Here is a 26,290-nt window from a genome sequence, read left to right as displayed (position 1 = left end):
CACTATGGTAAAAAGTTGGGAGTGGGCATGTAGTAGATCACAAGATCACAAGGCCTGGTGGACCTGTAAAATTTCATAAATTTTTAAACATGTTTAGGCATTAAATGTCCAATGAATGGGGGAAAAAAATCAAATGGAAAGTCAATTACCAGTAGGTTTCACCATTTTTCACCACAGTCTGAGGGCTGAGTTCTTCTCATTTACTTTTTATTGATTGATTTCCACCACTTAAACATCTCTATGTTTGAAGTTTTTTTCAACCTTTATATTTGCAGTTAGAAATGATGTTTTCATGAGTTGAAACAAATATGGGCAGCAAAACAACACACCTACATAAACGGCTTTATTTGATGTATTGTCCCTTTGTAGTTTGCATATAAAACAACTTTTAAAATTCAGTCTACTATATGAAATATTACAAAACTAAAATCTGCAAATGTTGTATCCTAAATACATTTAAGCTCTTTACACAATAAGAAATCTGTCATTTGACTGGTACATTTATTTACATGAGACGGTTTTATTCTTCATTGATCCACTTCTTCAGTTTCAAGGTAGCTGGAACAATCAGAGATCTTCTTCAGCTGTTTGGCACTCAGAGTCTCAGAGCACATGGGACACACCGTCTCTGTTTCCAGCAACCTGGACACACAAACAGCTCAATAAAGGACACTTTTAAAAAAATATCGGATTGATTTTTGGTGGAGTTTAAATTTGGAGGCAGCGATTAGTGTTGCTTTTTAGTGTAAAAAGGACTCCTGGCTCGACTGTTTTAAAATCAGAGGAAGTGGCTTTCAGCTTTGTGATCTTGTCAGCAGCTAAACAACTGCTAGTGAGCATATTTCTAAAATGTTAAACCATCCATTTGAAACAGGAAGAGAGCATGAAAGACATCCAGACATGCAACTTCCACTGTCTTAGTCAAGAATCTGATAAATATGTCTGTGATGACGCCAGATGATAACTATTTAAATTGCTGTCTTTTAGGTCTATATTCTTATTATAATTTAGTCATGATTTACAAAAGCAATGAAACCACTTTGTGTTGAAAAGTCACTCATTACAAACAGGTTATTGGTTCAAAAAGCCTAAATCTGCAACAATGTGTAGTTTGTGCATACTCACAGAATGAACTGTGAGTAGAGAGCAGGGAATTCACAGTGTGGACACACACACCAATCTTCTTTCAGCATATGACGACCCTGAAAAAAATACAAATCATAGACATAGTTGTCAGGTACAGGGTGAGATATTTGTTAAAAACTGAAAATAAGCTGATGTTTTTACCGTTGCAATGCAGTACGGCAGGTTGTTCTTGCAGGAGATGCACAACAACTCGTTCTGCGGTAGCTGGAAGCCACAGAAAGGGCAGGGAGTAGTTTCCTCCTCCAGCTCTGATGTATCTGGCCGTCTGTGGTGGGGTGAATAAGAGGTGATATGAAAGCAAAGATACTGGACAACGAAGAACAAGTAAAGAAGATCAGGGGGTGGAGAGGGTTGTGTGATAAAAAAGTAGTGTCAGAATGTGTCTGTGTCTTTGTCTCTCACCGAACCATAGCTTCGATCTTCTTCCTGTACTTTGGGTCAATCTCGTTTCGATACTCTGGTCTCATCAGCATGGCGGCAAAGCTGAAGGCTGAATTCTTCAGGCCAGCACGATGACATTCGATCACTGTAGATGTCAGTATGGGAACAACATCTGCATGGCACACACAGAGACAAATTTAATAATTTCAGGAGGTTTTTAGATTTATCCTTTTAAATACAGTTTGCTTTCAATAAGGAAACGTGTAAACGGCTGTGTTCTGCGTGGACTCACGTGCAGGAAATTTGCTGATATTGTTGCTGACGCGAATGAGCATGCGTGCTCCTTTCAGGTGGTCCACCCTCTTTACATGGATCTGCAGAGAAAATCATCATTGACTGTCACTCACACTTTATTTTTAGCTAGATAAGCTTTTTCATAAGACGGACTTGTTTCTATCATGCTTTACAGACTTAAAAAGTCCAAACAAGCTTTTGCACAAACAGATATTTCTTCCTTCTCTCTTCTTTTATGGTGTCATATTAGTTTTTAAAATAAGCCAAAAATACTGCCAAATAAGTTATCCCAGATAAAGGGTGCAATAATTCACCATTACTGCACTCATTAAAGGTACAGTGTGTCATATTTCACATAGTAGCATTTAGCAGAACAAACTTGGTAAAAAAAATGAGCATAATATCTGTAAGTAGGCCTGTCTTAATGAGTGTTCAATCACTTGAATATATAAATTTGTTTTCTTTCATGAACATAGAATAAGCCCTTAATTCATACATAGGGACGGCCCCCTCTGTGGATACTGCCATCTTGAATTTTTGCATCTTGCATGTTTCAACAGTACCATGGAGAGGACAGAATAACAGATCTGCATGTTTTTAAATTCCAGTGGTTGCCATAGTTACCACTAGAAGTGAACAACTAAATCTAGAATCTGTTAATAATATACATTATTATCATATTAACTGATGTTGCTAATGTTCCCAGTTTTACACACTGTACCTTTAAGTGTGATTAAAACAATATGAGCTTTTCTTACCTTTGCCAGCAGGTAGGAGTGGAGGATCATCAGGTTTGTTGCCATCTCAGCAGGGATTTTAATCTTCTGGGCCTGCAGCTCCGTGTACATGCTAAACAACACGTCATGGGCATTACGGTAATTCCCTGTGGGAACAACATTAAGGCATAACAGAAAATAATGGTACAGAAAACTGCATACGTTTTTCTTAAGGTATTTGTGTTTGTCTGGATTTTATACCTGCATTTTGCTCTTCTCTGGCGATAATGATGGCGGTGCGTGCAGCCTCCCTGTACTGCTGCAGAGCCATGTACAGACGGAATAGGTACTTTGCATCCTGGAAAGACAAAAAAGAAGTCATCTTAAGTTAGCTTGATATAAAGGCAAAGATAAGGAGGCAATTAGAACCTGAGGTTTTACAAAGCTCCACCTGATCCTTTGTACAATATGTGTGATGTGGAAAATGTGTTATTTTTGGTTTACACTGGCATGTGCTTGTGGATTACTGTTTGTTTCTGTTGCTTTTATTTGATGATGCTTCTGTGGTGTCAGCTCAAGGAGTGCAGCACTGGAGACAATTTCCCAAAGGGGATTAAAAAAAAAAAGTGTATCATATCGTATAAAAGTTATCATGTAAGACTTGTTGTCATTTAGTAAGACTTCATACCCAAACATTATTTGCTATTCAGATTGTAAGTGTAGTTTAATCACTAGAAAAATGTAGTAAAGCAGCACAGGCAGGTCTTCATCTCCACAAAACTACCGATTCTGTTAAGAAAAATAAACAAATAAATAAATAAATAAAATAGTTTTAACAGGATTTACTGAGCTGTATACATATTGTATAAAATATCTTAAAACTGGATTAAAAGATATGGTAAAAGGGTTAATTTATCATTTGAAATAACTAATGAATCAGTTACAGTTTGTGTGAGTACCAAACACAAAACCACAACCTTCAAGAAAAGTTAGGGGAGCATTTGTTAGTTATATTCCTGGATAAAGTTAAGACAGATGTGTTTCAAAACAGTCACATCTGATCTATTTTAAATGAGAGGTTGTGACCACTCTGTAGACATACTAAACCTAATAGGCACAAATGATCTTATTTGGGTGATTTCAGCTAAAGATGATGGTGACATTATAGCCTGTACAAAGGAGACAAATTAAAATTTGAATGCAGTCTATTTTGAAATGTTCATACTAGAATGTAATCTCCAGTGTTATTTGTGTGAGACTGTAAGGTTTATCCCTGTATTTCTCATTTATAGTGCTGCCTGCCTCGGACTACATTGACTAAATGAAAACAAAATGTGTTCAAACTGAATGTCAAAATAAAACCATACAACTAAAAAGTCACATCCAATGAGCCAACAACAGAGACAGAAATACATTCATTTTGGAGGACTAGTTACCTTGGGCATGCCATCGCTCTCTCCCATCAGATAATCTATCAGCTGATTGGTCAGAGAAATGTCCTTTGCCTGGCCCACCTGAAACACACACACAAAGCAACTCATATCAGCGTCCCAGTGATATATAATTAAAACAGTGAAATATTCAGTTTGTCAAACAGCTCTCACCGTCTCTATAGCCATCTCCACAGCCATGTTGTCCTCAATGTTGGGACACTTCAAGAACTGTTTTAGAGCCTGACAGGGAGAAAAACAGGACAATAGAAACTTTTTCCCGTATATTGATAGAGTAAAAATGGATTCATCAAGGCGAGTTCTTACTCTGCTGTACTGCCCACACTTCTGAAAGAACTTGCCCGCCTGCAGGTGTTTTTTCTCCCCCTCAAAGTAGAGTGCGATGCTCTGGTAGTCCTCCTGCGTTGCCTCAGGACCTGATGAATTAAGGTAATAAAAGTGACCCATTTGTTTCAAGGGTTATCTATATGGTCGATTGACTACAGAGACTAACCAATGATGTCAGCGTAGACCTCCATCTGTCCGTGCTGCTGTGCTAGCTGGAAAGCCTCATCATTGCACTGAGATAGCACCAGGAAGTTGATGGCTGAGGCGTAGTCACTCAACCGCAGAAAGAACCTAAGATGAACACGAATACAGTTTATTAAAGGGGTATTTCAGTATTTTTGAAGATGGGCAATATGAGATACCTGGCAGTGCCTACTTTAAGAAGGACTTGCTGGTTGTATTTGCCAGGAAACTAGGCCATACAGCCTAACAGATGGGTACAGTTTCTCTGCAAAATTTAGCAAATTTTTGGTAAAAAAAAAAAAAAAGGGCCACAAGACAATGTGGGCTCCAAAGTATGCACTACTGAAAATTTTTGAAGCATTTTATTTTTTACCCAGAATAAGAAGCTTAACCTTATGACAAAATATGATGTATACGCATTATTTCTAAAATTAAACTAGGAGGACACTTTGTTGTTTGGATTGGGCCCATTTGTAAAGCAGGTTTAATGTAAAGCAGGGTGTCCAATCTATGGTCTGGGGGCCAAATGTGGCCCTTGGCCCATTTTTAATTGGCCTGCAATAAATTCTAAATATAAGTGACAAATGGACCACATTAGAACACGAAGCTCATGCTTGACTGTGGTGTATGTTTTATCTGTTTTCTTATTGACAAATTAGTATAGCACTAGCAGTAGGCAGTGCTACTGTACTAATGCTGTAAACAAACATTTTGACAGGACAATTTATTGATGTGTTTTTTTGGGGGACTTAAGCTGAAACAACAATGTAAATGCTCAGAGTGTCATTCTCATTCTGACCGGGGCAGATCAAGTGACAGCCAGGGCCAACCAGGGCCAAACAAGGGCTCAACTGAAATCTGATAGGCCTTCTTAGAATCCTTGAAATGACTGACTATTTGTATTGTCAGCCATTAATGAGCCATTTAAGCATGTACAATAATTAAGCACAACTTGACCTAAAATAGACTGGATTTTCTGACTTCAATATCATAAAGGTGAGGTAAATGAAAGTGGCTCCGTCATCCTTGTAATTGTCTGTATGTGGCCCTAATCAGAAAAAGTTTGGACACCTCTGATGTTAAGTATCTTTACATAGTGGCAGACCATCAGTCTTGATGTTTTGGTTTTAAAAGGGGTGAACACAGAAGTAGAATAATCAAGTAAAGAGCAAATTGGAAAATCAGTTTCAATGAACTAAAGTGGATTAAGATAAAAATCTAAAGAAGTGAAAAAACCCAAAACAAAACAAAACAAATGTGTATAAAAGATGCAATATATTAGCTGTCAAGTTGTGAAGGGATGTGTATGATTATAGCAAAAGCAGTCACTTTTTTGTTGTACCTGGCAACCATCTTTGCTCCATCAATGCTCTGAGTTTCTTTTACGATGCGGACCGCATCCTCTGGGTTGTTCAGGTGGTCCAGAAGCACACGGATCATGTTGTCCCAGTCTTTTGCGCTCTCATATGCCTGTGCAGCCTCCTTATATCTGGTACACAAAATGCTCTTTAGGTACATCCTCCTTTAATTGCTTCATAATCTTTAGTTACAGACTTCCAAACCATAAAACGTACTTTCCGTCTGCCTCCTTGGCCTTTGCGTACTGCAGGTGGATCTTAGGAGAGGACACATGTGGAAGCAGCTCTCCCACCTTTGCCCTGAGTATAAGATAAAATAAAATGGATATGTAAAGAGGAGAAAAGACACTTGCGCATCTGAGTATTGGTGTGAGTTATTGTCTCACCAGTTTTTACAGCGGATGTAGACAGATGCAGCCTTGTCATAATACTGGCCTTTCTCATAGAGTTGAGCAGCTTCAGAGAATTGCTGTAGAGAATGAAAAGCGCAGAAGAAGTAATTGACAAAAAAGACATGTATGCACAAGACACCTGTATTACAAACAGAAGAATGAAGCTTACTCTCTACCTTCATGCTCTCCAGTATAACTCCACATTCCTTCTTGAGGACTCTACTCGGGTGCTGGATTGCCTGTGCAGCTCCTTTTCTGATGTCCCCCATCCTGATGGACATCCTGGCTAAACCTGCTTTACACGCCTCGTCATGCTCCTCAAACTGTACAAAAAAATATTTTATCATCATGCCCAAAGTTTCAAATTTATCTTGTGATGTTTTACCACAGCAAGGAGAGATAAAAAAAATATTACTCTTACTCTAGCATCATGGGTCAGGCCTTTTTCATAGTGAGCAAGTGCATTCACATAGTCTCCTCTAAAGAGAGAGAGACAGAGAGAGAGAAAGGTTTGTTGTAGAGTAGACTGAAGATGACAGTTTGTCAAAAAGTAATAAAATACAAATATGTCTTTATGTTTTCGGAATTTCTCTTGAGTATTTATTTTCCTGGAAACTTTTATACTTTAACCCGTAACATTTTTAATATGGGTACCATCAACTTCTTAATATTTTTGGAATTAACTTATTTTTTATGGGTTTGTATTTTACTACAGAAACTACAAAAAATGGTACAAATGGTACAGACATGCTAAAGGATTCATATTCAGTAAAATAATATAAATAAAAAAAAGCATCCTGAAAAATTCTAAATAGATGAACATACACCCTGGCACTATAATATTTTATATAATTATACATTCATCTGCATGCCAGCCAACTGAGTAGTTTCCATAGTAGTTTTTTCAGGTACATGCACTTCAACTTAAGTTTTAACCAGAGTATCAGTACCTTTACCTGAGTACAATACCCTTGTACTGTTTTTTTTCTGTTGAACAGTGATCCCTGCTGGGTTTTTTATGTTTATGATAGATTGTTGTTATTTTTAACGTTAGACACATTTGCACCACGAGTGAAATTATCCACCAAGCTAGAGTTTCAGCCTCTGAATTAAGGTTTACCTAAAGGATGCAAAGTGCATATTCTTCATCAGTATGAATTACCTTGCAATAATGTTGACTCTCACCTTAGTGTTTGCCAGAGGAGACCCAAATTGCCACAGATTTTCCAGTTACTGCAGATCTGTCAGATTGTAACACTTTCAAAAGTGTAATGTAATGATATGTAGTGTTGACCAATACTGACACTTTTATAGTGTTAAATTTAACTCCACATAAGTTTAATTAACTCCTGAAAAACCTGGTTCATTGTCTATTCTCTTGTTGTTCTGGCCAATAAGGAAAGATCATATTTTACTGTACAACTCCTCAATAGCTACTCAATACTCAGTACTTATAGTAAACTTTAAAACAAATACGTTTTACTTTCACATGAGTAGATGTATAGACCTGTGTTTTTAGTTTTACTCAAGTAAATTTTAACCAGCGTATTACACATTAAATCTGTCTGCTAAAACTCCTCTTTGAGATGTAACTGTCCTGTTATGAGACATACTGTAGATTGTTTTCATGTTTGTCTTGCTTTGTAAAGGACTTTATTTAGTCTATTTAAAGCCACATTTTAAACAGATAAATATTTCAAAAAGAAACTCTTTAAAGGCCTTCCTTATTCCCATCAATTTAAAATCAAATTGACAATAACTTACATACTTTTGCCACATAACTGATGCCTGCCTCAGGTTAATGATGACCCTAGTTGGGCTCTTTGGGATGTACCGTATTAATGCTTTTCAGTTAACAGTTTGTTTTCTTCGCAAGTGTCTGTAAATCTTGAATTTATAGATTTTTAACTTTTTCCACCTCTGATACTGACTGTCCAGTATGTGTGTGTGGAGGGGGGTGCGTGTTCTTACATAAACTCAAGATGGACGGCATATTCCTTGGATATGAAGGGAATCTGGTCTTCTGCCAACCTCTTTGCTAGCATTAGAGCACTGTCCCAGTTCAATAGGTTTCTCCTCATCTAAAACACACATACACAAAGGGCACACACTGTTAGAGACATTGTTTTGCATCTGAATCTCTATTAGAGATCTTTAGTTTTATGTTAAATAGCTAACAATAACTTAAAGATTTCTGCTACTACCTGATAAAAGATGTGTGATCAGCACAAACAAACATAAACTGACTGTTTACTTCTCTAATGTGTATGATTTACCTCCAGGGCAGCGATTGGGCAGCTTGAGGACATATAAAGGTCCTGTGCCAAGTTGTAGTCACCAAGAAACATGGCCAAATGTCCTGCAAGTAAATTCTTGTCCTCTACACCCTGAATTCAGACAGAGAGAGAGAGGGGACAAATTCAAGATTCTCAGCGTGTCGTATGGAGAGGGAAAGTACTGTGATAAATTAGGTGTGTCAGTTGTACCTTGATGCTCTTCAGTGACAGCACCATACCCACATCCCCGCTCATGCGGTACACCTGGATAGCAAGATCAACCTGCATGTGGATCAGACAGGCTTTCCCTAACTCAGCCCAGTCTGAGTTACTGCCAGCAGACTTGCACAGATCCCAGGCTTCATGGAACCTGGAAAAAAACAACACATTTTTGTTAGGAGATTTTCAAAAATTAAATACTACCAGTGTGCTGATTTCAAGGTGATATCATTGCTGTTAAGCCATAAGCGCTTATCTTAAAAATCACTACTTCTCATATGTGTTAAATAATGTGAAAAAAACACTGTATTTTTCACATTATTTGAGTATGTATGAACTGTCCAAGTCAGCTCCTGCTTTCCAGTGTGACCCTGTTAGACCCCTGTTTGGGTAAAAACAAACCCCTAGAGTGAGTTTCCACCCAGAAAGGGGCAAGGCTGGCATCTTATGGGCAACGTACCTGAATGAGTTGCTCTTATTGAATAGCAATAATTTATCAAAAAAAAGAGAAGTAAAGAAGATAATGAAAAATGGAAATAATAATGGAATAATAAGTTTTGGCCTCATGCCAACAATATGGAAATCACACAGCCATCCCAATTCTCACTCTAACTATAGGTATAATTCTTGCGTGTTCTTTCAATACATGTATTCAATCAAATAAAAACCTCATTGATCCAGATACACTACTCAAACCCTGAGCTGCATAATCTGGAAAAGAAAGCCAAGAACAAACTAAATCAAGATTTGTAACACTTACTATACACAACATAATGTTTTCCTTCTTAGGCCAAGTTTTTTTCACTAAATGTTGTCTTTTCATATTTGTGTGTCAAGCATTTTATCTATTAGAACATGTATGACCTGGATGTGACTGTATGTTTGCTTTACAGAGTGCAAAACCTTACAAAAGATCAGATTAACAACCCAGCTCTATAACCCACACAGACAAATAAATAAAGTTACATACATTAATCTCCTGAAAGTTTTATTCTGACACACAGATTTGTTTGTCCCCAACATGGCTGACCTCTTGAGCATCAGAGCCTGGGCAAGCTGATCCCGGATATCTGGCTGTGAGTCTGCTGGTGTGTTAGCTAAGCGCTTTAGGAAAGAGTGTGTGCTCAGAGACACTTCACTGGTCTTTCCACTGGCTGTCTGACACGTCAGCTCTCCGTTGTGCAAGAGCAAAGGCTTCTGGGAAAAGAGGAGAGGGGTGCTCCCAACCAACACCACCCTTGGGCCTGAATGCATTGGATGAGGGAGGAAGAAGTTAATCTTAATTATAAAGTTTTTGGCATTATTCAGGATCAAACTGCATTTTGCATTCAAAGTCAAAGTGAAAAATTCTATAGGATCAAAACTGTAAAACTGAATTAGATAAGATAGGTGAGAGTATGTGCAATTGTGTGGGTGACCGTGTGCCATCCCTCACCATATATGGTAGTTTTATGCAGGGCATAGGTGTAGACCTTGTCATCATCATAAGCAACGAACACTCCTCTGTCAGCATGCCAGTTGTCCCACAACACTCCAGTGATGGTGGGAGAGAAGTTTGGGAGCTCAAAGAAAGATTCTGATTCCTAGATAGGACACACACACATATACACTTAGAAAAAAATATACAAAATAAAAAAACCTTGATGCTTTTAAAAAGAAACCCAAGCTGCAAAATTAGTGCTGTTCATTTTTCAGGGCCACAAATATGTTTTTAAGATAAACCTTCTCTCCATAAAAACGAAAACATCTTCTGCTATGATATTTCAAACTGTCATTAAATGTAGGCACTGATCTTATCTTGGGAATATTTTGGAGGCGTTACTAACAGAACTGGATGACAAAGGTAATTCCAGGGTTTCTGATATTTTGTTTAACATTAAGTGAGAGGGAACCAGGGTAGGACTTGATGGCAGTATGCAACTTATCTTGACTAAAAAATATCATATCTGCTGATAAAACAGGGTTAGATTTAAGGTAATCTGATATTTCCAATGTCTGCAAGACAATTTGGAAGCTCTGCAAGGTTTGTAGTGGCACTGGATTTTACCGGGAAATATTTGTGTGTCATCAGTGCATCAACATATCCAGAGAAAATAAAATTGGCCCTAAAACTGATCCCTGAGGTACATCACAATTTATGAGAAACATGCTTGCCAAGGGACACAAAAAAAGACAAAAAGGAACAATATTATCTCAGAGCTGTCGTAGATAATGTGTACCACACCCCAAATGCTGCAGTTTGTCAGTCAGAATTTTTTGGTTGTCTGCAAAAAATACTGCACATAAATCTAATAGCACAAGTACAGCGCACCCACCACTGTCAGACATCTTTAAAAGATCACCAGTCACTCTAAAAACGGTTTTGTCACTGTGTACTAATTCACCCAGTTTAATCAGATCACAAAGACCATGTTCACACTACCCAAACTTGTTTTAGGACTATTTTTGTGACCTCAGTCTAAGAAGTCAAATAAAATATCATGGGACTTTAAATTATTTGCCTTAGCACTGGTGAATATGGCTAAAGGCAACATTTGACATCCTAAAGTTTGAATAAAATCTGTCATCTAAGAAATATAAAACATCACATGACATAATCGACATCATCATCATTGTCATCATTTAGTATCTTCTTACATTTCCAGGAGAGAGCAGAAAGCCGCCGTTCCTGTCGTCAGTGAAAACCAGCCGGGTGCCATTTAGGTCAGGGAACACTTTCCTTACACCAACCGAGTGGCTGTAGGTGCTCACAGTTTCCCAGTCTTCCACAAACACACACACCACATTACCCGACTGGGAAAGATAAAGAGAGACATGTTAACATGTAGAAGAAAAAGGAAAGGGAGCACAATGAAACAAGAACAAAGTAGTAGCTTAGAAAAGTGTCTCACATAAACAAGGCTAAAGAAAATACAGGAGAAAAACATACTCAAAGCTATATCCTGTTGTGACCTTCTCAAACTGCTTAATGTGAGAATTTGCTTTGCCTTACATCGGTGCCATAGTAGAGGAAGTCAGTAGTAAGGGCATGGCATAGGATCTTTCCTTTGAATTCATCGTCTGGAAACAATTTCATCTGCTTTTTCTCCTCCTGGTCCTTCCCTTCTATCTAAAACCCACAGACACAGACTTTCAGTGTGTTCATTTAATAAAAAAACAATAAATAAAGAGTGGCCTGTTAGAATATCCCTCACCATGTGAAGCTGCACTTTTCCCTCGAAGAGAGCTGCTGCATAGTCGGCGTTAAGGCACATGCTGGCTATCGTCCCCAAATACTCTATGTCCTTCAGCTTCCTAAAACCTGAGAGGTACAACGACAGTGATATGATTTATCCACTGAGACTACTATTTAATTCAACAGTAATCAACATACCAAATACTTTACACACACGCACCAGGTTCTTCGTCTACCAAGGCATAGAACCAGGCCCTGTTGTTCATGCCTACAGCCACATGGTATGGTCCCATTGCAATAAAAGTAGGTTCTACTTCCACTTGTATAGCCACAGGACTCTCCTAAAAGAGAAAGCACAGTGCACCAAATTAGGACTGAGGCTTATGCCAAACCTTGTCTGCAGACTCACACAGCTTTTAATACACTTAGTCTTTTAAAGTCTATATTGCCAAACACATTTGTAGGGTTTAAATGATTGAATGCATGCCTGACTGTGTGAGTAGTTACACATTATAAAAATGACCCTATAAAGGCTGGGTGCATGTCTCCTCACCCCTTCGACCTTGTTGGACACTGTGACCTCCAAAAGAGATGTGAGATAGGCCAGACGAGTACCGAAGCTGCCTCCCAGAATTGGAAGCTTGGTCAGAAAGACATGTAGCGTCCCTCTCTGTGTGGAAACTGCCAACAGCTGTCCATCATCTGTCCAGCTCAGCTGGTCCAGACCTGCAGACAGAGAGAGGCAGATGGAGGAGAAGTGGCTGCTTTCTGGGGGATCCTTTGGCAGAAAAAGTGTCAACAAAAAAAGATCTCTTTCTCACCTTTGGTTTCATCATCTAGTTGAACTACATTGCTGATATCTTTGAGCTCAGACAGCTCATGGATCTTTATGCTGCAACAAGAACCACAGTGCTTTGGTTTAAAATAAACTAAGTAGCTACCATGCTGTTCTTTAAGAGTCTGTGTACCTGTTGTCCCCACACGAGGCTGCCTTATTTAATGCTGCAGAGATGGCCACACTGTTGAGACTTTCCTTATGGTTGCGAGCCTGATAGAGCTCCTGCCCAATCTCCCTGATGTGAGTGGATATAACCACAAAGTATCCATGGGAGAAGCCAATCAGGATGTACCCATCACCATACCTAAAAGATACATAGAGGAACAGAGCTAGTAAAATAGTCTCTCTACAGTGACTCAGTAAATGCTTCATAGTGTAAAGGACGGTGTAATCATGATCTGTACCAGCGGTAGGACACAATGTTTCCATAGTGACGCTGAAATGTCAATTCTATCCGATTTTCAGGGTCATTGACATTGAAGAGCATCAGTATCTTTTTGTCCACAGACACACTCACCTGTAAGAGGAGTAGTCAAATCTTGACTTAATTTATGAAAGCGGTTTCTCATTTAAAGAGCATATAATAGAATAAATATATTAGGTGACAGTTACATTAAAAAAACATAAATGTGAACTTGTTGAAAAAAATATGACAAAGTTATGTGGTCTTCACAATTAATGAACGAAAACAAATTAAATAAGGTAGAAAAAATAGACTATGCATAAACGTACAGTGCTTTCTCCTACTGAGGACCTTTCATCAGTCTTCATTATAGAGAAGAAAATCTCAGCAGGCTCACCACGCAGTGTCGTCTGAAAATAGAGAATAACTCACATGATTTTTAATTATTTTACTGCACCTGTCTCTGATACTGCACTTTTGTGAAATCTGTCCGTATTTAATTTTGTACTTGTTTATCTTACTCTCATTTATTACGCAAAAAAAGACGAGCGTTGGATTACTCACAGTGCTTTTGGTTACTCAGAATGTACATCAACATGACAATGAGCATATGTTGTGGTTACTCTTGATTAATCTCAAATGGCAGGTCTACTTGTTGAACTATTAAGTTAATTTGCCCAAGCTGACAACAGCTTGATGCTGCTTTTAAGTTAATGTACTTTTATGTATGGCTACCTGTCTGACCGTGTCCCCCTCATGGTTGCTGATGCTCAGCGTGTTGTCATCACTACCCAAAGCCAGTAGATTCTGGGTACTCCAGCACCCACAAGTGATCTTCTTTGTATGTTTACCTGGAAATTAAGGAGAGTGAACATCAATAAAAACTGAAGTCTAATGAACGCAAGGAAAAGTATCAGTATGGCTGTGTTGTACATATATATTACCCAGCACAGGGATCTTGCGTGAGGTTTGCTGATTGTAGATCAGCAGATTTCCTTTGACAGTCCCAACTGCCAGCAGTTGGCTCATCTTTGACCACAGGATGAAGGACATCTGATCTCTGTTGAAACCAACAACACTCAGAAAAAAAGCATGAGCACATAAAGTGTTCAAAAGTAATAACATACACACGTAGACAAAATTGTTGGTTGTTAGAAAACCCACAATGGACACTGAAATATCTTGAAACTGACAAAAGTAATAAGAAATACAAATTTACTGAAAATTAACTAATTTAAAACAAACATCGCTTTTGAATTGTGGTTCAACAGAATCACTTAAAAACATACAAATGAAACTGGCCTGGACAAATATGATTGTACCCCTAGAAAAGATTGAAAATAATTTGACCATAGGGACATGTTAAACTAAGGTGTGTCCTGTAATTAGCATCACAGGGGTCTTCAAACTTATAATCAGTCAGTCCGCTGATTTTAAGGGTGAAATGTAGTCACTGTGCTGTCTAATATCATGGTGTGTACCATACTGAACATGGACCACAGAAAGCTAAGGAGAGAGTTGTCCCAGGAGACTGGAAAGAAAATTATGGACAAGCATCTACAAGGTAAAGGCTATAAGACTATCTCCAGGCAGCTTGATGTCCCTGTGACTACAGTTGCACAAATTATTCAGAAGTTTAAGGTCCACGGGACTGTAGCCAGCCTCCCTGGACGTGGCCGCAAGAGGAAAAATTGATGACAAATTGAAGAGACAGATAATACGAATGGTAACCAAAGAGCCCAGAACAACTTCTAAAGATATTAAAGGTGAACAACAATGTTGAGGTACATCAGTGTAAGAATACACTATCCATCGCTGTTTGAGCCAAAGTGAACTTGATGGAAGATGACAGAGGAAGACTCCACTGTTGAAAGCAACAAAAATCTTCTGGGAGAATGTCCTTTGAGCAGATGAGACAAAAACTGGAGCTTTTTGGCAAGTCATATCAGTGTTGAATGAAGCATAAAAAAAGAGCACTGTACCTGCTGTGAAATATGGAGGTTATGTTATGTTTTAGGGCTGCTTTGCTGCATCTGGCACTGGATACAATGAAATTTCAAGACTATCAAAGCATTCTGGAGCAAAATGTGCTGCCCAGTGTCAGATTACTTGGTCTTAGTCGCAGGTCATGGGTCCTCCAACAGGATGACCCAGAACACACAGCTACAACATCCAAGACTGGCTACGAACAAAACATTGGACTACTCTGAAGTGGCATTCTATGAGCCCTGAGTGAGTCCTATTGGACACTGTGGAAGGAGCTGAAACACCCTTCAAACCTGAGACAGCTGGAGCAGTTTGTTCACAAGGAATGGGACAAAATACCTGGCAACCAGTGCAAAAGTCTCATTGACAGTTACAGAAATCGTTTGATTGCAGTGATTGTCTAACAAGTTAAGGGAACCATCATTTTCAACCAGGCCGGTTTCATTAGTTTGTTTTTTTAAATGATTCCGTTGAACTACAATTCAAAAGCAATGTCTAATTTACATTACTTAATTTTTCTTTATTATCATTTCTGTCAGTTTCAAGTTATTTCAGTGACCACTGTGGGGTTTTCTTTCTTTAATGGAAGGATACGAACAATTTTGTCCATGAGTGTATCTGCTGTCATCTAAAGAAACTGAAAGTTGCTCTGTCTGAGCAAAACTGGCAACAGTTTTTCACATTTAATTTAGTTGTGTTCTGTGTTTTCCATGCTTATCATACCTCATGCCACTTTCTATCTGCGATATTTTATCGACACTGGCATCCCATAGGTAAATGGAGCTGGATTTAGCAGCTATCACTGCTAAAATGTCCCCATTCTTATCCCAGTCCATTCCCACACAGCGACTAGGGGGATAAAGAGGAAGAAGTTGAACAAAAAAAACCTTTTAAATGGCATAGACTAAAGCTAAAAAATATGAGTTAAAACTTACCCAGGAAGATTGAGTTCAGTCCACTTGTGTCCATGTCGATCAAAAATTTTTACTGTGTTGTCTTGTCTGAATAATTGGAAAGAAAACATACCATTTAGTTGATGTGCTCCTGTAAAACTTACTGTATAAAGGAAAGACTATCCTGCAGCTTTTTCCTATTTTTTGCTTTTGTTTCCAACTTGAACAATTACTTACCCAGCAACAGCAATATAATTACCAAGGCTTTTTTGCCATTTGTAGAGCAGGCTGGAACCTGCCCAGGCTTTGTCATCCAGGATGAAAACACTCTGTGAACACAAAGATTTGCACAAAGATACGTGACGTATATGTGATATTGTAGGTTTCTACAAAGTAATATTTATAAAATGAAATGTACACAGATTATCATTCAGGCAAATGATAATATAACCGCATCAGATATCAAAAATAGCTACTCAGTACCAAGCACTTTGAGTACATTTTAAATGACATACTTTTTACTTTTACTTCAGTAGCTTTATAGACTTGTACTTTTACTTCTACTTAAGTACATTTTAATCACAGTAACTGTACTTTTACTTGAGTACAATAGTTAAGTGCCTGTTCCACCTCTGCTTATTGTTAATTTAATTTACAGACTGTAATTTCAACAACAAATTGTCTGTATCTTTGCTCAAATGTGACAAAATCAAATTTTGTTTCAAGCATAACCACACAAATATACAAGTATTTAACAACTGTAGATAGTCAAAACCTTAAAAAAATGCACAGATCTTACGGTGTGTTTTGATTACACTATGACACATTTCACTTGTCAATGAACTATTAATATTACAAATGTGTAATATCAAACCTTAATAATAATATAGGCATATCTAACGAATATGCCACTGAATGCAGTATATCTAATCTACATTCAACATTTCAAACTTAAACATGGTGGGTACCACAGCTCTAATAATTCTTATGCAACCAATCTGACCAAATGTGTTATGATTAAGAGCAGATTGTATGTTTTCTTGATACCTGACATGCGCTAACGTTTTTTATTTCTCCGTAAATCCCATCTGAAATACTGTCCAGTGATAAACGTAAACACCAGTCGTGAGTACGAACTAGTGAACGGTTTGCTAACGAAAGGGCTGGTCTTAACACATTTTGACATCTGTAAAAACACTGAAAACATTAACATGACTGTAGCATAGTAAGGGGCCTTAGTAACGCCACCAATATTAGCACAATGCTAAGTACGCTAGCTGCACAGAGCATTACATGTGGAAAATCCTAAAACCAGGATCATAAAACGTGAAATGCTGCCGCTGTTTTCAGTTGATTCGCTGAAACCAACCTTCATCTTAATGGTCGATGGTCAAACAAACTTTCAACAGGTCTTTTCTGTTCAAAGCATCTGTGACAAACGGTGTTTTATTTCCCACAATGCCTCACTCCCAAGCGTCTGTCCACAGCGATGTCATAGCAACAGCCGCCAGCCAATGAGGATCCTCGAAACTTGAGCGAAGCCAAACTATCATTAAAGGGGGCTTCATTGCTACATAGGAAACTCAAGCATTTGGAATATTCTCTTCATATCAAAACTACCCCAGTTTCCCGAAAAGTTCTTATAGAAATCTTCAGTAACAGATTTCATTGCCTTATGCATTATTATTTATAGCAACAAGCTTATGGTAACATTTAGTTTTGAAGATATGCGTGCTTCTTTTCCCCTTTTTTTCAAAGTTTGAGTGAAGAGACTATAGTGAGCAACTCATAATAACTTTAGTACGATGATAACAGTACACACTCACTGGTCAATTTATTGCTTGTGGATTTTTTAAAATATGAAATTTACAATAAAAGACCTTCAGTTAAAAAAAAACTGCACTTACACTCTAAGAAATGAAATGTTGATTTTACTTAACTAAGTTATGTCAACCGGTTCCTCACAACTGTGTTGTTTAAAATGGAAAAGCAAAACACTATTAACGCGAACAACACATATTAAGTAAATTATCTTATTTTAAAGCTATATGATATTACTACATTTTAGTAGTTGCACAAGAGAAATTTGCTTAAATTCCACAAATGTTTTTATGTTACCATTTCACTTAAGGTGAACTAACTTGCGCAATCATTTGCAGCAATGACCGTTAGTCATCCACTAAATCAGTAGGTGAAGTTTCACCAACGTCAATTTATTTAAATAAAGTGTCTGAGAATACGTCATAGTAGAGTATCTTTGAATGCGTGTTTGATTTAAGTGAGATGGTTATGTTCGTTTTAATCTCCTGTGTTTTGTAGCCTTGAAATCTCTTACTATTACGTTATTCCAATGAAACCTTGTTAAGATTTCTGTAAAAACTTAAAAGTTATAGTAATTTTAACACAACAAAGTTACATAATATGAACAACATCACAATTTCATTTCTTAGAGTGAATTTTCAAAAATCTCTTGGTATGTTGAAGCATTCAGAGTTCCTTTCACTGGAACTATGGGGCCAAGTCCAGCTTCTGAAAAACAACCCCACACCATAATCCCACCTACACCAAACTTTACACTTGGCACAATGCAGTCAGACAAGTACCGTTCTCCTTGCAACCGTCAAACCCAGACTCATCCATCAGATTCCCAGATAGAGAAACGCGATTTGTCACTCCAGAGAACACGTTTCCACTGCTCTAGAGTCCAGTGGTGGTTGCTTTACACCACTGCATCCGACGCTTTGCATTGCACTTGGTGATGTATGGCTTGGATGCAGCTGCTCGGCCATGGAAACCCATTCCATGAAGCTCTCTATACACTGTTCTTGAGCTAATCTGAAGGCCACATGAAGTTTGGAGATCTGTATTAATTGATTCTGCAGAAAGTTGGCGAGCTCTGCACACTATAGCCCACCACTTTGTGGCTAAGTTGCTGTCGTTACCACTAGCTTCCACTTTGTTATAATACCACTGACAATTGACTGTGGAATATTTAGGAGTGAGGAAATTTCACCACTGGACTTGTTACACAGGTGGCATCCTATCACAGTACCACGCTGGAATTCACTGAGCTCCTGAGAGTGACCCATTCTTTAACAAATGTTGGTAGAAACAGTCTGCATGCCGAGGTGCTTGATTTTATACACCTGTAGCCATGGAAGTGATTGGAAAGACCTGATTTCAATTATTTGGATGGGTGAGTGAATATTTTTAGCAATATAGTGTAACTTCATTTTTTGCATAAGCCATAGAAACAATATCCACCTCATCCACACGCAAAAGAATAAAATAAAATGTTCATATTAATTACATGGTTCCTCATAGGCTCACATGGTCCAAAAACTACTTGCTTTTATTCATGCACCTGAATGCAATCAGACCTACCTGGAGCTTGTCATTATTCTCACTACAAGCCAAGGCTCTACCTGCTGTTCAAAATTACAAAGTATCAAAACACATATTTTGACTCAAACATTAGCAATCACTACTAAATGTGTTTACTTATTTTAGGTACTCTTTGTGTAATAGTCATTCATGCAGCTTTAATGGATACATTTTATTGTATGTGATATGTGGTAATGACACAGGAACAAGTTGTGCATTCCAGCTCCAGTTAAGAAGACATACTTCTTCAGGAATGAAACAAAAGTTCACCTGTGAGGAACTGATGTAACATTGGCAGCTATTTTGGCCATCTGATGTGAGCTAAAGAGAGAAATCTAGCTTTTCAGCTTCATTTTGATTGAATGTTTGGTCATAAAATCAAGCATATAGCTTTATTTTAGGCACTGCCATAATTGAGATCAGATTGAGATCTGCAAGCCCAGATCAGCTGAGGGCACGTTACTGGCTAATTGTTCTCATGCTGCCTTATTTAAACTGCTGTTGCCTGGCTATGCTCTGCTTCTCGCTCTGCAAGCTGCTCTTGCAATTGTCCTCCACCCTAGCTCCTCCTTCATTCTGCTTCTGAGTTAATCAATGTCATGCTACTGTCACTGATGCCTGGCCTGCTCTGAGTTTTTGCAGCTTCTCTTCCTGCCTTATGCTTTCCTTAACACCTGCTTAATGCTTTCCATGTAGGCTTGTAGAAAGGCTGGGAAATCCCAGAACAGCCACACCACCAAATATATATATATATATATATATATATATATATATATAAAAACAGCAATAAATGCTAATTAATAGCTGCTAATCATGTGTTTTCTTGACAAAACAAAATTGGTAACAATGGATCATAACATTTGTAGGTAGCCCTACCTTTATTAGTGTTCAGTCACCTGGATAAATAGTTTTATCTTCGTTAACTTAGAATAAGCCTTTTATTTACACACAGTGAGGGTCTTCTCCATGGACTCTGCCATCTTTGATTGTAGTATCTTGTATGTTTTTTTACAGTACCACAGAAGGGACCAAATAATAACTAGGGCTGCAAGCAGCACTGAAGGGCCCTTGCACCCCAGCGCAGGTCGGGGTGTGGCGCAGCTGTCCATTAGTGCCAACAGTGGGGTGTAGGCAAACCCGTGCAGTGAGCTGCAGAACTGCAGAGACAACGGAGATCCTCCTTTAAGCTCCCTTACGTTAAAAAAATCAGCAAGGTGCACCTTGTACATGAGGTAGTACTGCCCCTAAACAGTAGGTGGCAGTATGTCAGAGGTGGATGTTGATATATAGAGGTGATGAGGGAAGGACTATTTATCATGTAAAAACAAAAAAAGATTGGATTTGTTATTTTTGAGGTGTAATTGCATCTTACAGTAGGGGGTGCTACAGCAAAACCATAACATTAACATTGAAATTTGTAGAGAGGCAGACCCTGATCATACATGTGAAAGTTTCATATGAGAGTTACACACACTTCCTGTGTCATGGCGAAGGATCAAAATGGCCGCCATGGCCACTGGGGCATCTGTTAATGAGTCATGTCAATGTTAGGACAGATATTGATGAGTTCAGGTCAAAATCAGAGCATGATAAGCTGAACACAGTAAGATGACCCACTTCCTGTCCAATGGCGAAGGATCAAAATGGCCTACATGGCCACTGTGGTGTCTCCTGCAGAGCACAAGCTGAAATCTCCATCTTGTCTAGTTTCAGGAAATACCAGTCTGGAGTCAAGGAGCCAATCCTCGGACAAGTTCATTCAAATGCAAGGATTGTAAATTGACAAAAAAACTGCCAAATTTGGACACTTTTCCTTTATGATGTCACTTTTTTGTACATTTTAGAGCATGGTCCCAGAGGATTTTTTGTCCGTCTAGTCATGATACATATGTGTACCAAGTTTCATGCATGTCGCTCAAGCCTGTGGGCGGGGCTCCTGAATACCAGTGAAAACCAGGTTTTGGGGCCCCTGAGGGGCCATGTTTTAAGCGAGATGGATGGAACCACCAGAACACAAAATTTTTCACCAGGATCTAACAAGCCACCAAATTTTGAGAGTTTTGGAGCATGTCAGGGCCCCCAAAATTGCAAAAGTTGTGACAGAAAAAAATAATTCCTACAGATACAATAGGGCTCTCGCACTGGTGCTCCGGCCCTAACAAAAATGCAATTTTATACATTTAGGTGATTAAACACTAATTCAGATTGGTCCACACTTTTGCTGAGTTTGTTCAGTTAAATGAAGCTGGGATAAATATTACACATTGTACCTTTGTGAAAAAATCAAAATGTAGAGAATATGAACTCCAAAACTTTAAAGCAACAATATTCTTCATCTTCTGACTTTTTTCCTCAACAAATATATAAATATGTGGGAAAGTGACAGATGACTAAACAGTCTTTTTGTCGTTTATTCACATTTTAATGTAGTTAAGAAGTATGCTGTTGAAAATACGTGTCAATTCCAGTTTTCTTAAAGCTCCTATGAGAAACTTGTTTGTGTTGATTTTAGCGCCCCCTGTGGACAAAGTGGTAGCTCTAACCTCTGTAAATTTTGTCCTGTAATTGAGAAAGAAAAGTTTTGTACCCAAAATATCTAATTCCTCTTTAAATTGTGGGTCAAATGTACAATGGCGTATTAGGAACAATCATAAAATAGAGGATCTGTTAATTTTCTAGAAAAAAAAACCTAAAAATATTTTGTTTTTTAAAAAGTCATACATATACGAGAAAACGTCCTTTTATGTAATGTTCTTGTAAATTGTTTTAAACCCACCCAACTTTAATAGGCTAAACCTAAGCTGACGATTTACCAGTGCTGACAGGGAAGAACCTAACTCTTAACTCTAAAAATGTTGCACATGTTCAGAAACTCACGCCACAAAATCTAGAAAGTTCAATTTTCACAAACTGACGTGGAGCCCTGATTTCTAAATCGAACATTATCTACATATTTATCAAAGTAAATATACTTTTTAAACTATGATGTTTGCTTGTTATTGGGATATTAGAGGTTGATATTAAATGGTGTCCATGTACAGTAACCAACTAGAAAATGGAAACTGGAGTTCCTCACACTGGTTGTTATTTTGATTTTAATGGAAATAAAACTTGATTTATTTATTTTTATCTAACCAGGATTCATTTCCATTGAGATAGAAAAATCTCTTTTACAAGGGAGTCCTGAGCCAAGACAGCAGCATGATACGTTTCCCACATATAACGTTAAACAGGACATAGTAAAAAGGTTACATCAAGCAACAAATCAGCAGCTTTCAGCAGAAAAACATCTGCACACACTGGTCAAATGTTCCCGTATTCTAGTTTTGAAATCTCTTAAACTAACACAATGCTCAAGTTTAAGATGACCCTGTAACTCTGACCAAGACGATGGAGCAAAAACATTAAAAGCTCTTGAAATAAAAGGCAGAACCATTAAGAGCTTGTTTGATCACAGAATAATAATATATAACAAATACATTTATTTTCAGATTAATGTAAAAAACAGATGTATCCTTACATTCATGTAACAATTAATAAAACATAATAAATTCATAAAAGATTCACAGTGCCATACTCTCATGGTGTGCCTCCCAAACATCCAGCAGAGGGCGTTCTCACACAAAGGTTATGACCTCATTAAGCCTCTATCCCAGTGTTTATAACATCTACCTCTGTTATCCTTTAATTAATCAGTTATGATATATGAAAGAAAAAAAAACACAATGTTGAGCTTTTCTGGCCTTAACACTGAACAGACTCATTGTACAATCCTTATATTCGTACTTACAATTTACATAGCTGCATTTTAGCAGCTCAAAACTTGCATCTATACTGTGATTTACATACTATCATTAAAAATGACCTCTTTTTTCCAAACTGTCCTCATCTGGTATACAGACAAAAAAACTGAACGGAACTGAAAGTCAACTGTTCCATGTCTTGAATTATTTCATTCTTTTTTTGAAAGTCAGGGGAAACCACTCGTGGTGACACAGCACCTTCTGTCGTTTTCCATTTATCGATGGGGGGATCAGCCTTTTTTTGCTGTACAAACCCAAGAGCAGAGGTGAAATGCCAGCTGTGTGACACAAATATTCCCTCTCTGCAACACACAACCCGCTGACTCAAAACCCATCAGGATGCACTGAAAGGAGCAGCTGCATGATTTCATGGGAAAATGGTAAAATTAGAGCAACAAGCATCATGGCCTTATTCTTCATTCACATGGAAACAACCTTGAAATCTTCATTCTGAATATGAATGTATCATTCTTATGTTATTTTCTTAATCTCCACTATAATTAAACAATAATATGAGGTTTGTTATGAGTGATGGTAACCAGTAGGCACTGGGTTAACAAATCTTATACCCTGCACAAACAAAATCTTGACTGCACGTCTGAACTGCTTGCAAGTTCTTTCTACATTTAAAGTCACACAGTCCAGCACTTTTTGTCCCCTTCTTGTTCCTGTCAGCTGTAATGGACCCAGGTGTTGTTAAGGCTGCAAGACAAGGTCACTAGTTCCATTTCTCAGAGCAACTCGGAGCCGTTTGTCTGAGTTGGTTATGATTTAAAGCTTCCCCTGCAATAAATAACAAAGTGAATCTACTGGCTGTTGTCCCGGGGTTAGAGCATCCGTAAATCGTAAGCATTCCTCTCTCAGACACTTGTTTCTCTCTGTGAAAGCTTCAATCTGCTGCTTTGTTTCTGGCTTTGACCTACAGCGTTAAAGTTAGAGCGTCCATACTTAAGAGTAATGAGGTTTCCCATTAACCTTCAGGGCCACATCATTGTTTCAAAGCTTTATATAAGCAGAAGTAAACCCTGCCTTAAACCACAGACGCCTTTAAACCACAAAGGCCATCACTAGGCTGCCTCCGATGTGGATTCTATTAGAGATAAGAGCCACCTATAAAAATACAAGTTTATGCCATGATGGCATTTATAGTGCTGTTGTGACAAATGGAGAGAGCTTGCAAAAGCAACCAAAACATAAACATGATTTACTTCTTATTGTTAAACTGTTGCAGTAGTTTTTTATACAGGAAATAAAAAACAGAAACAATATAAATCACAGCTTAACTTTAATGTATAAAAAGACAGATATATGCATATTACAGCAGCATATATTTATATATATTGTACATACTTTATTTATATTGTGGAAGAGGAGGAGTTATATCATGGTACTAAAAGAGGAGATGAGCAGCTGTACCATTTCTCGAAAACCTTCATTTCCCTGCACCTTTCTTCATTTCAATTCATGGTAAAAAATGAGACACAATAACAAGTAGTAGACATGGTGGAAGCGGATAATACAGCAATAAAACTACATACAGATTTTAGATTTATGTACATAATATACACTATATACATTGATTTGGAATGTCTTAGACTATCTAACCTTTGACTAGAATCAAACTCTGACTGCACAGTGGAGGTGACACACTTCTCCTGCTCTGATCTGAGGAGAATGACTCTCTAAATAAACAGCGAGCAGGTTTGAAGTTTTGAAGGAGGAGAAAATAGAATAATGCAGCGGTGCATTAGGCCTGAATAAACAGCTCAGCTCAGCTGTGGGGAATTGAATGCCCGCCCGTCTCTGCTTTTTAGATGTCATGCCGGCAAATATGGGAGGCTTTTCAATCTTCACTGGCTCATGGGGTGCTTGGCTTTCAGCTGTGTGCCTAAGTGTGTGTCTGTGAGTGTGCATGTAGATGTGTGTGCGTGATAGGTCCATGTGTGTTTCTGAAGTGCATCCTGGGGGCTACATTAGCTCTAGATCTGTCAGTTCAGACAGGATGCCTGCTTTGCCTCTCGCTGTCAGGAGCTGGCTTGCTGTACACTAAGCACACAGACAGACACAAACACACACCAGAAAGGGCGATTTAGCCACACAGAGGAAACGCACAATCACGTATACAATGATTGTGGCATGTGTCAGTACTGAACCTGCAGTCAGCAGATTTATCTTCTCCAGGTTTCCTGACATGAACAATAAGTTGACTCACACATGAATACACAGGGTTGGACTCATTTTACCGCTGATGCCTGATTGTGTGTCTACAGAAGCATCAAATCTAATAACACTTTGAAGGCGACATCAAACAAAATGTTCGGCTGAACCAACATGATTAAATTCAGGGTTTCATTATATGGTCTGCTGTTCATTTCTGTCCTTGTATCCAATTCCACCCCTTAAACACAGTGGTGTGTGTGCATGTGAGCGTGAGTGCTTGTGCGCTGAGAAAATGGGAAAATGGGGATGAAGAGAAAGCAGCGGGGAATTGAATATGTGGAGAGAGGAAGTGGGAAGATTCTTATTTGAGATAAAAATATACTCCTTGCAATTTCTGAGCATCGGAGCACGTACTGTCACACAGACACAGATACAGGAAGCATCTACAGTGGAGGAAAAGCAGAGGGAACAGAACAGCTCTTCAGACCCTGTAGAAAGAAGAAACTGTAAATACAGTGCCTATAAAAGTATTCCCCCCTTGGATGTTCTACCCTTTTATTGATTTTACAACTCAAACATTATCAATATAATTTGGCTTGTTGACAAAAAAAAAAAAGAAAACTCTTTAATTTTAAAAAACAGATTTCTACAAAGTAATGTCAATGTCAAAAATATGCAATGTAAAATAAGTGACTGCATAAATATTCACCCCCTTCAAATCAGTATTTAGTAGATGCCCCTTTGTCTTCAATCACAGCACTGAGTCTGAGTGGATAGGTCTCAGTCAGACTTGCACATCTAGACACTGCAACTTTACTCCATTCTTCTTGTTTTTTTTTCTTCGAACAATAATAATGCCTTAATTTTTAATGCATGGTGATGCATGGCGACAAGTCTTCATCAGG

General features: G+C 38.2%; 1 protein-coding gene across 1 annotated transcript; it reads right to left on the bottom strand.

Moving 5' to 3' along the window:
* Positions 1-326: 326 nt before the first annotated feature.
* Positions 327-17,501, bottom strand: wdr19 (WD repeat domain 19). The gene is made up of 36 exons (XM_041784251.1): positions 17,408-17,501; positions 16,276-16,367; positions 16,081-16,146; positions 15,869-15,994; positions 14,104-14,219; positions 13,895-14,010; positions 13,489-13,569; positions 13,161-13,273; positions 12,887-13,060; positions 12,740-12,810; positions 12,472-12,644; positions 12,139-12,259; positions 11,938-12,044; positions 11,736-11,852; positions 11,381-11,536; positions 10,179-10,326; positions 9,774-9,987; positions 8,735-8,894; positions 8,525-8,635; positions 8,220-8,329; positions 6,670-6,727; positions 6,425-6,571; positions 6,243-6,325; positions 6,073-6,156; positions 5,841-5,987; positions 4,482-4,606; positions 4,295-4,404; positions 4,142-4,210; positions 3,974-4,051; positions 2,799-2,895; positions 2,580-2,704; positions 1,820-1,901; positions 1,549-1,699; positions 1,288-1,411; positions 1,126-1,202; positions 327-642 (listed from the first exon to the last, which is right to left on the bottom strand). Exons 1-36 carry the CDS (start codon positions 17,411-17,413, stop codon positions 528-530), a joined length of 4,050 nt encoding a protein of 1,349 aa, XP_041640185.1. The 5' UTR covers positions 17,414-17,501; the 3' UTR covers positions 327-527.
* Positions 17,502-26,290: the final 8,789 nt, after the last annotated feature.

The sequence above is a fragment of the Cheilinus undulatus genome, linkage group 4, assembly GCF_018320785.1.
Source record: "Cheilinus undulatus linkage group 4, ASM1832078v1, whole genome shotgun sequence".
Classification (NCBI taxonomy): Eukaryota; Metazoa; Chordata; class Actinopteri; order Labriformes; family Labridae; genus Cheilinus; species Cheilinus undulatus.
The sequence above is the reverse complement of the archived record's forward strand: the minus strand, read 5'-3'. Positions and strand labels throughout refer to the sequence as shown.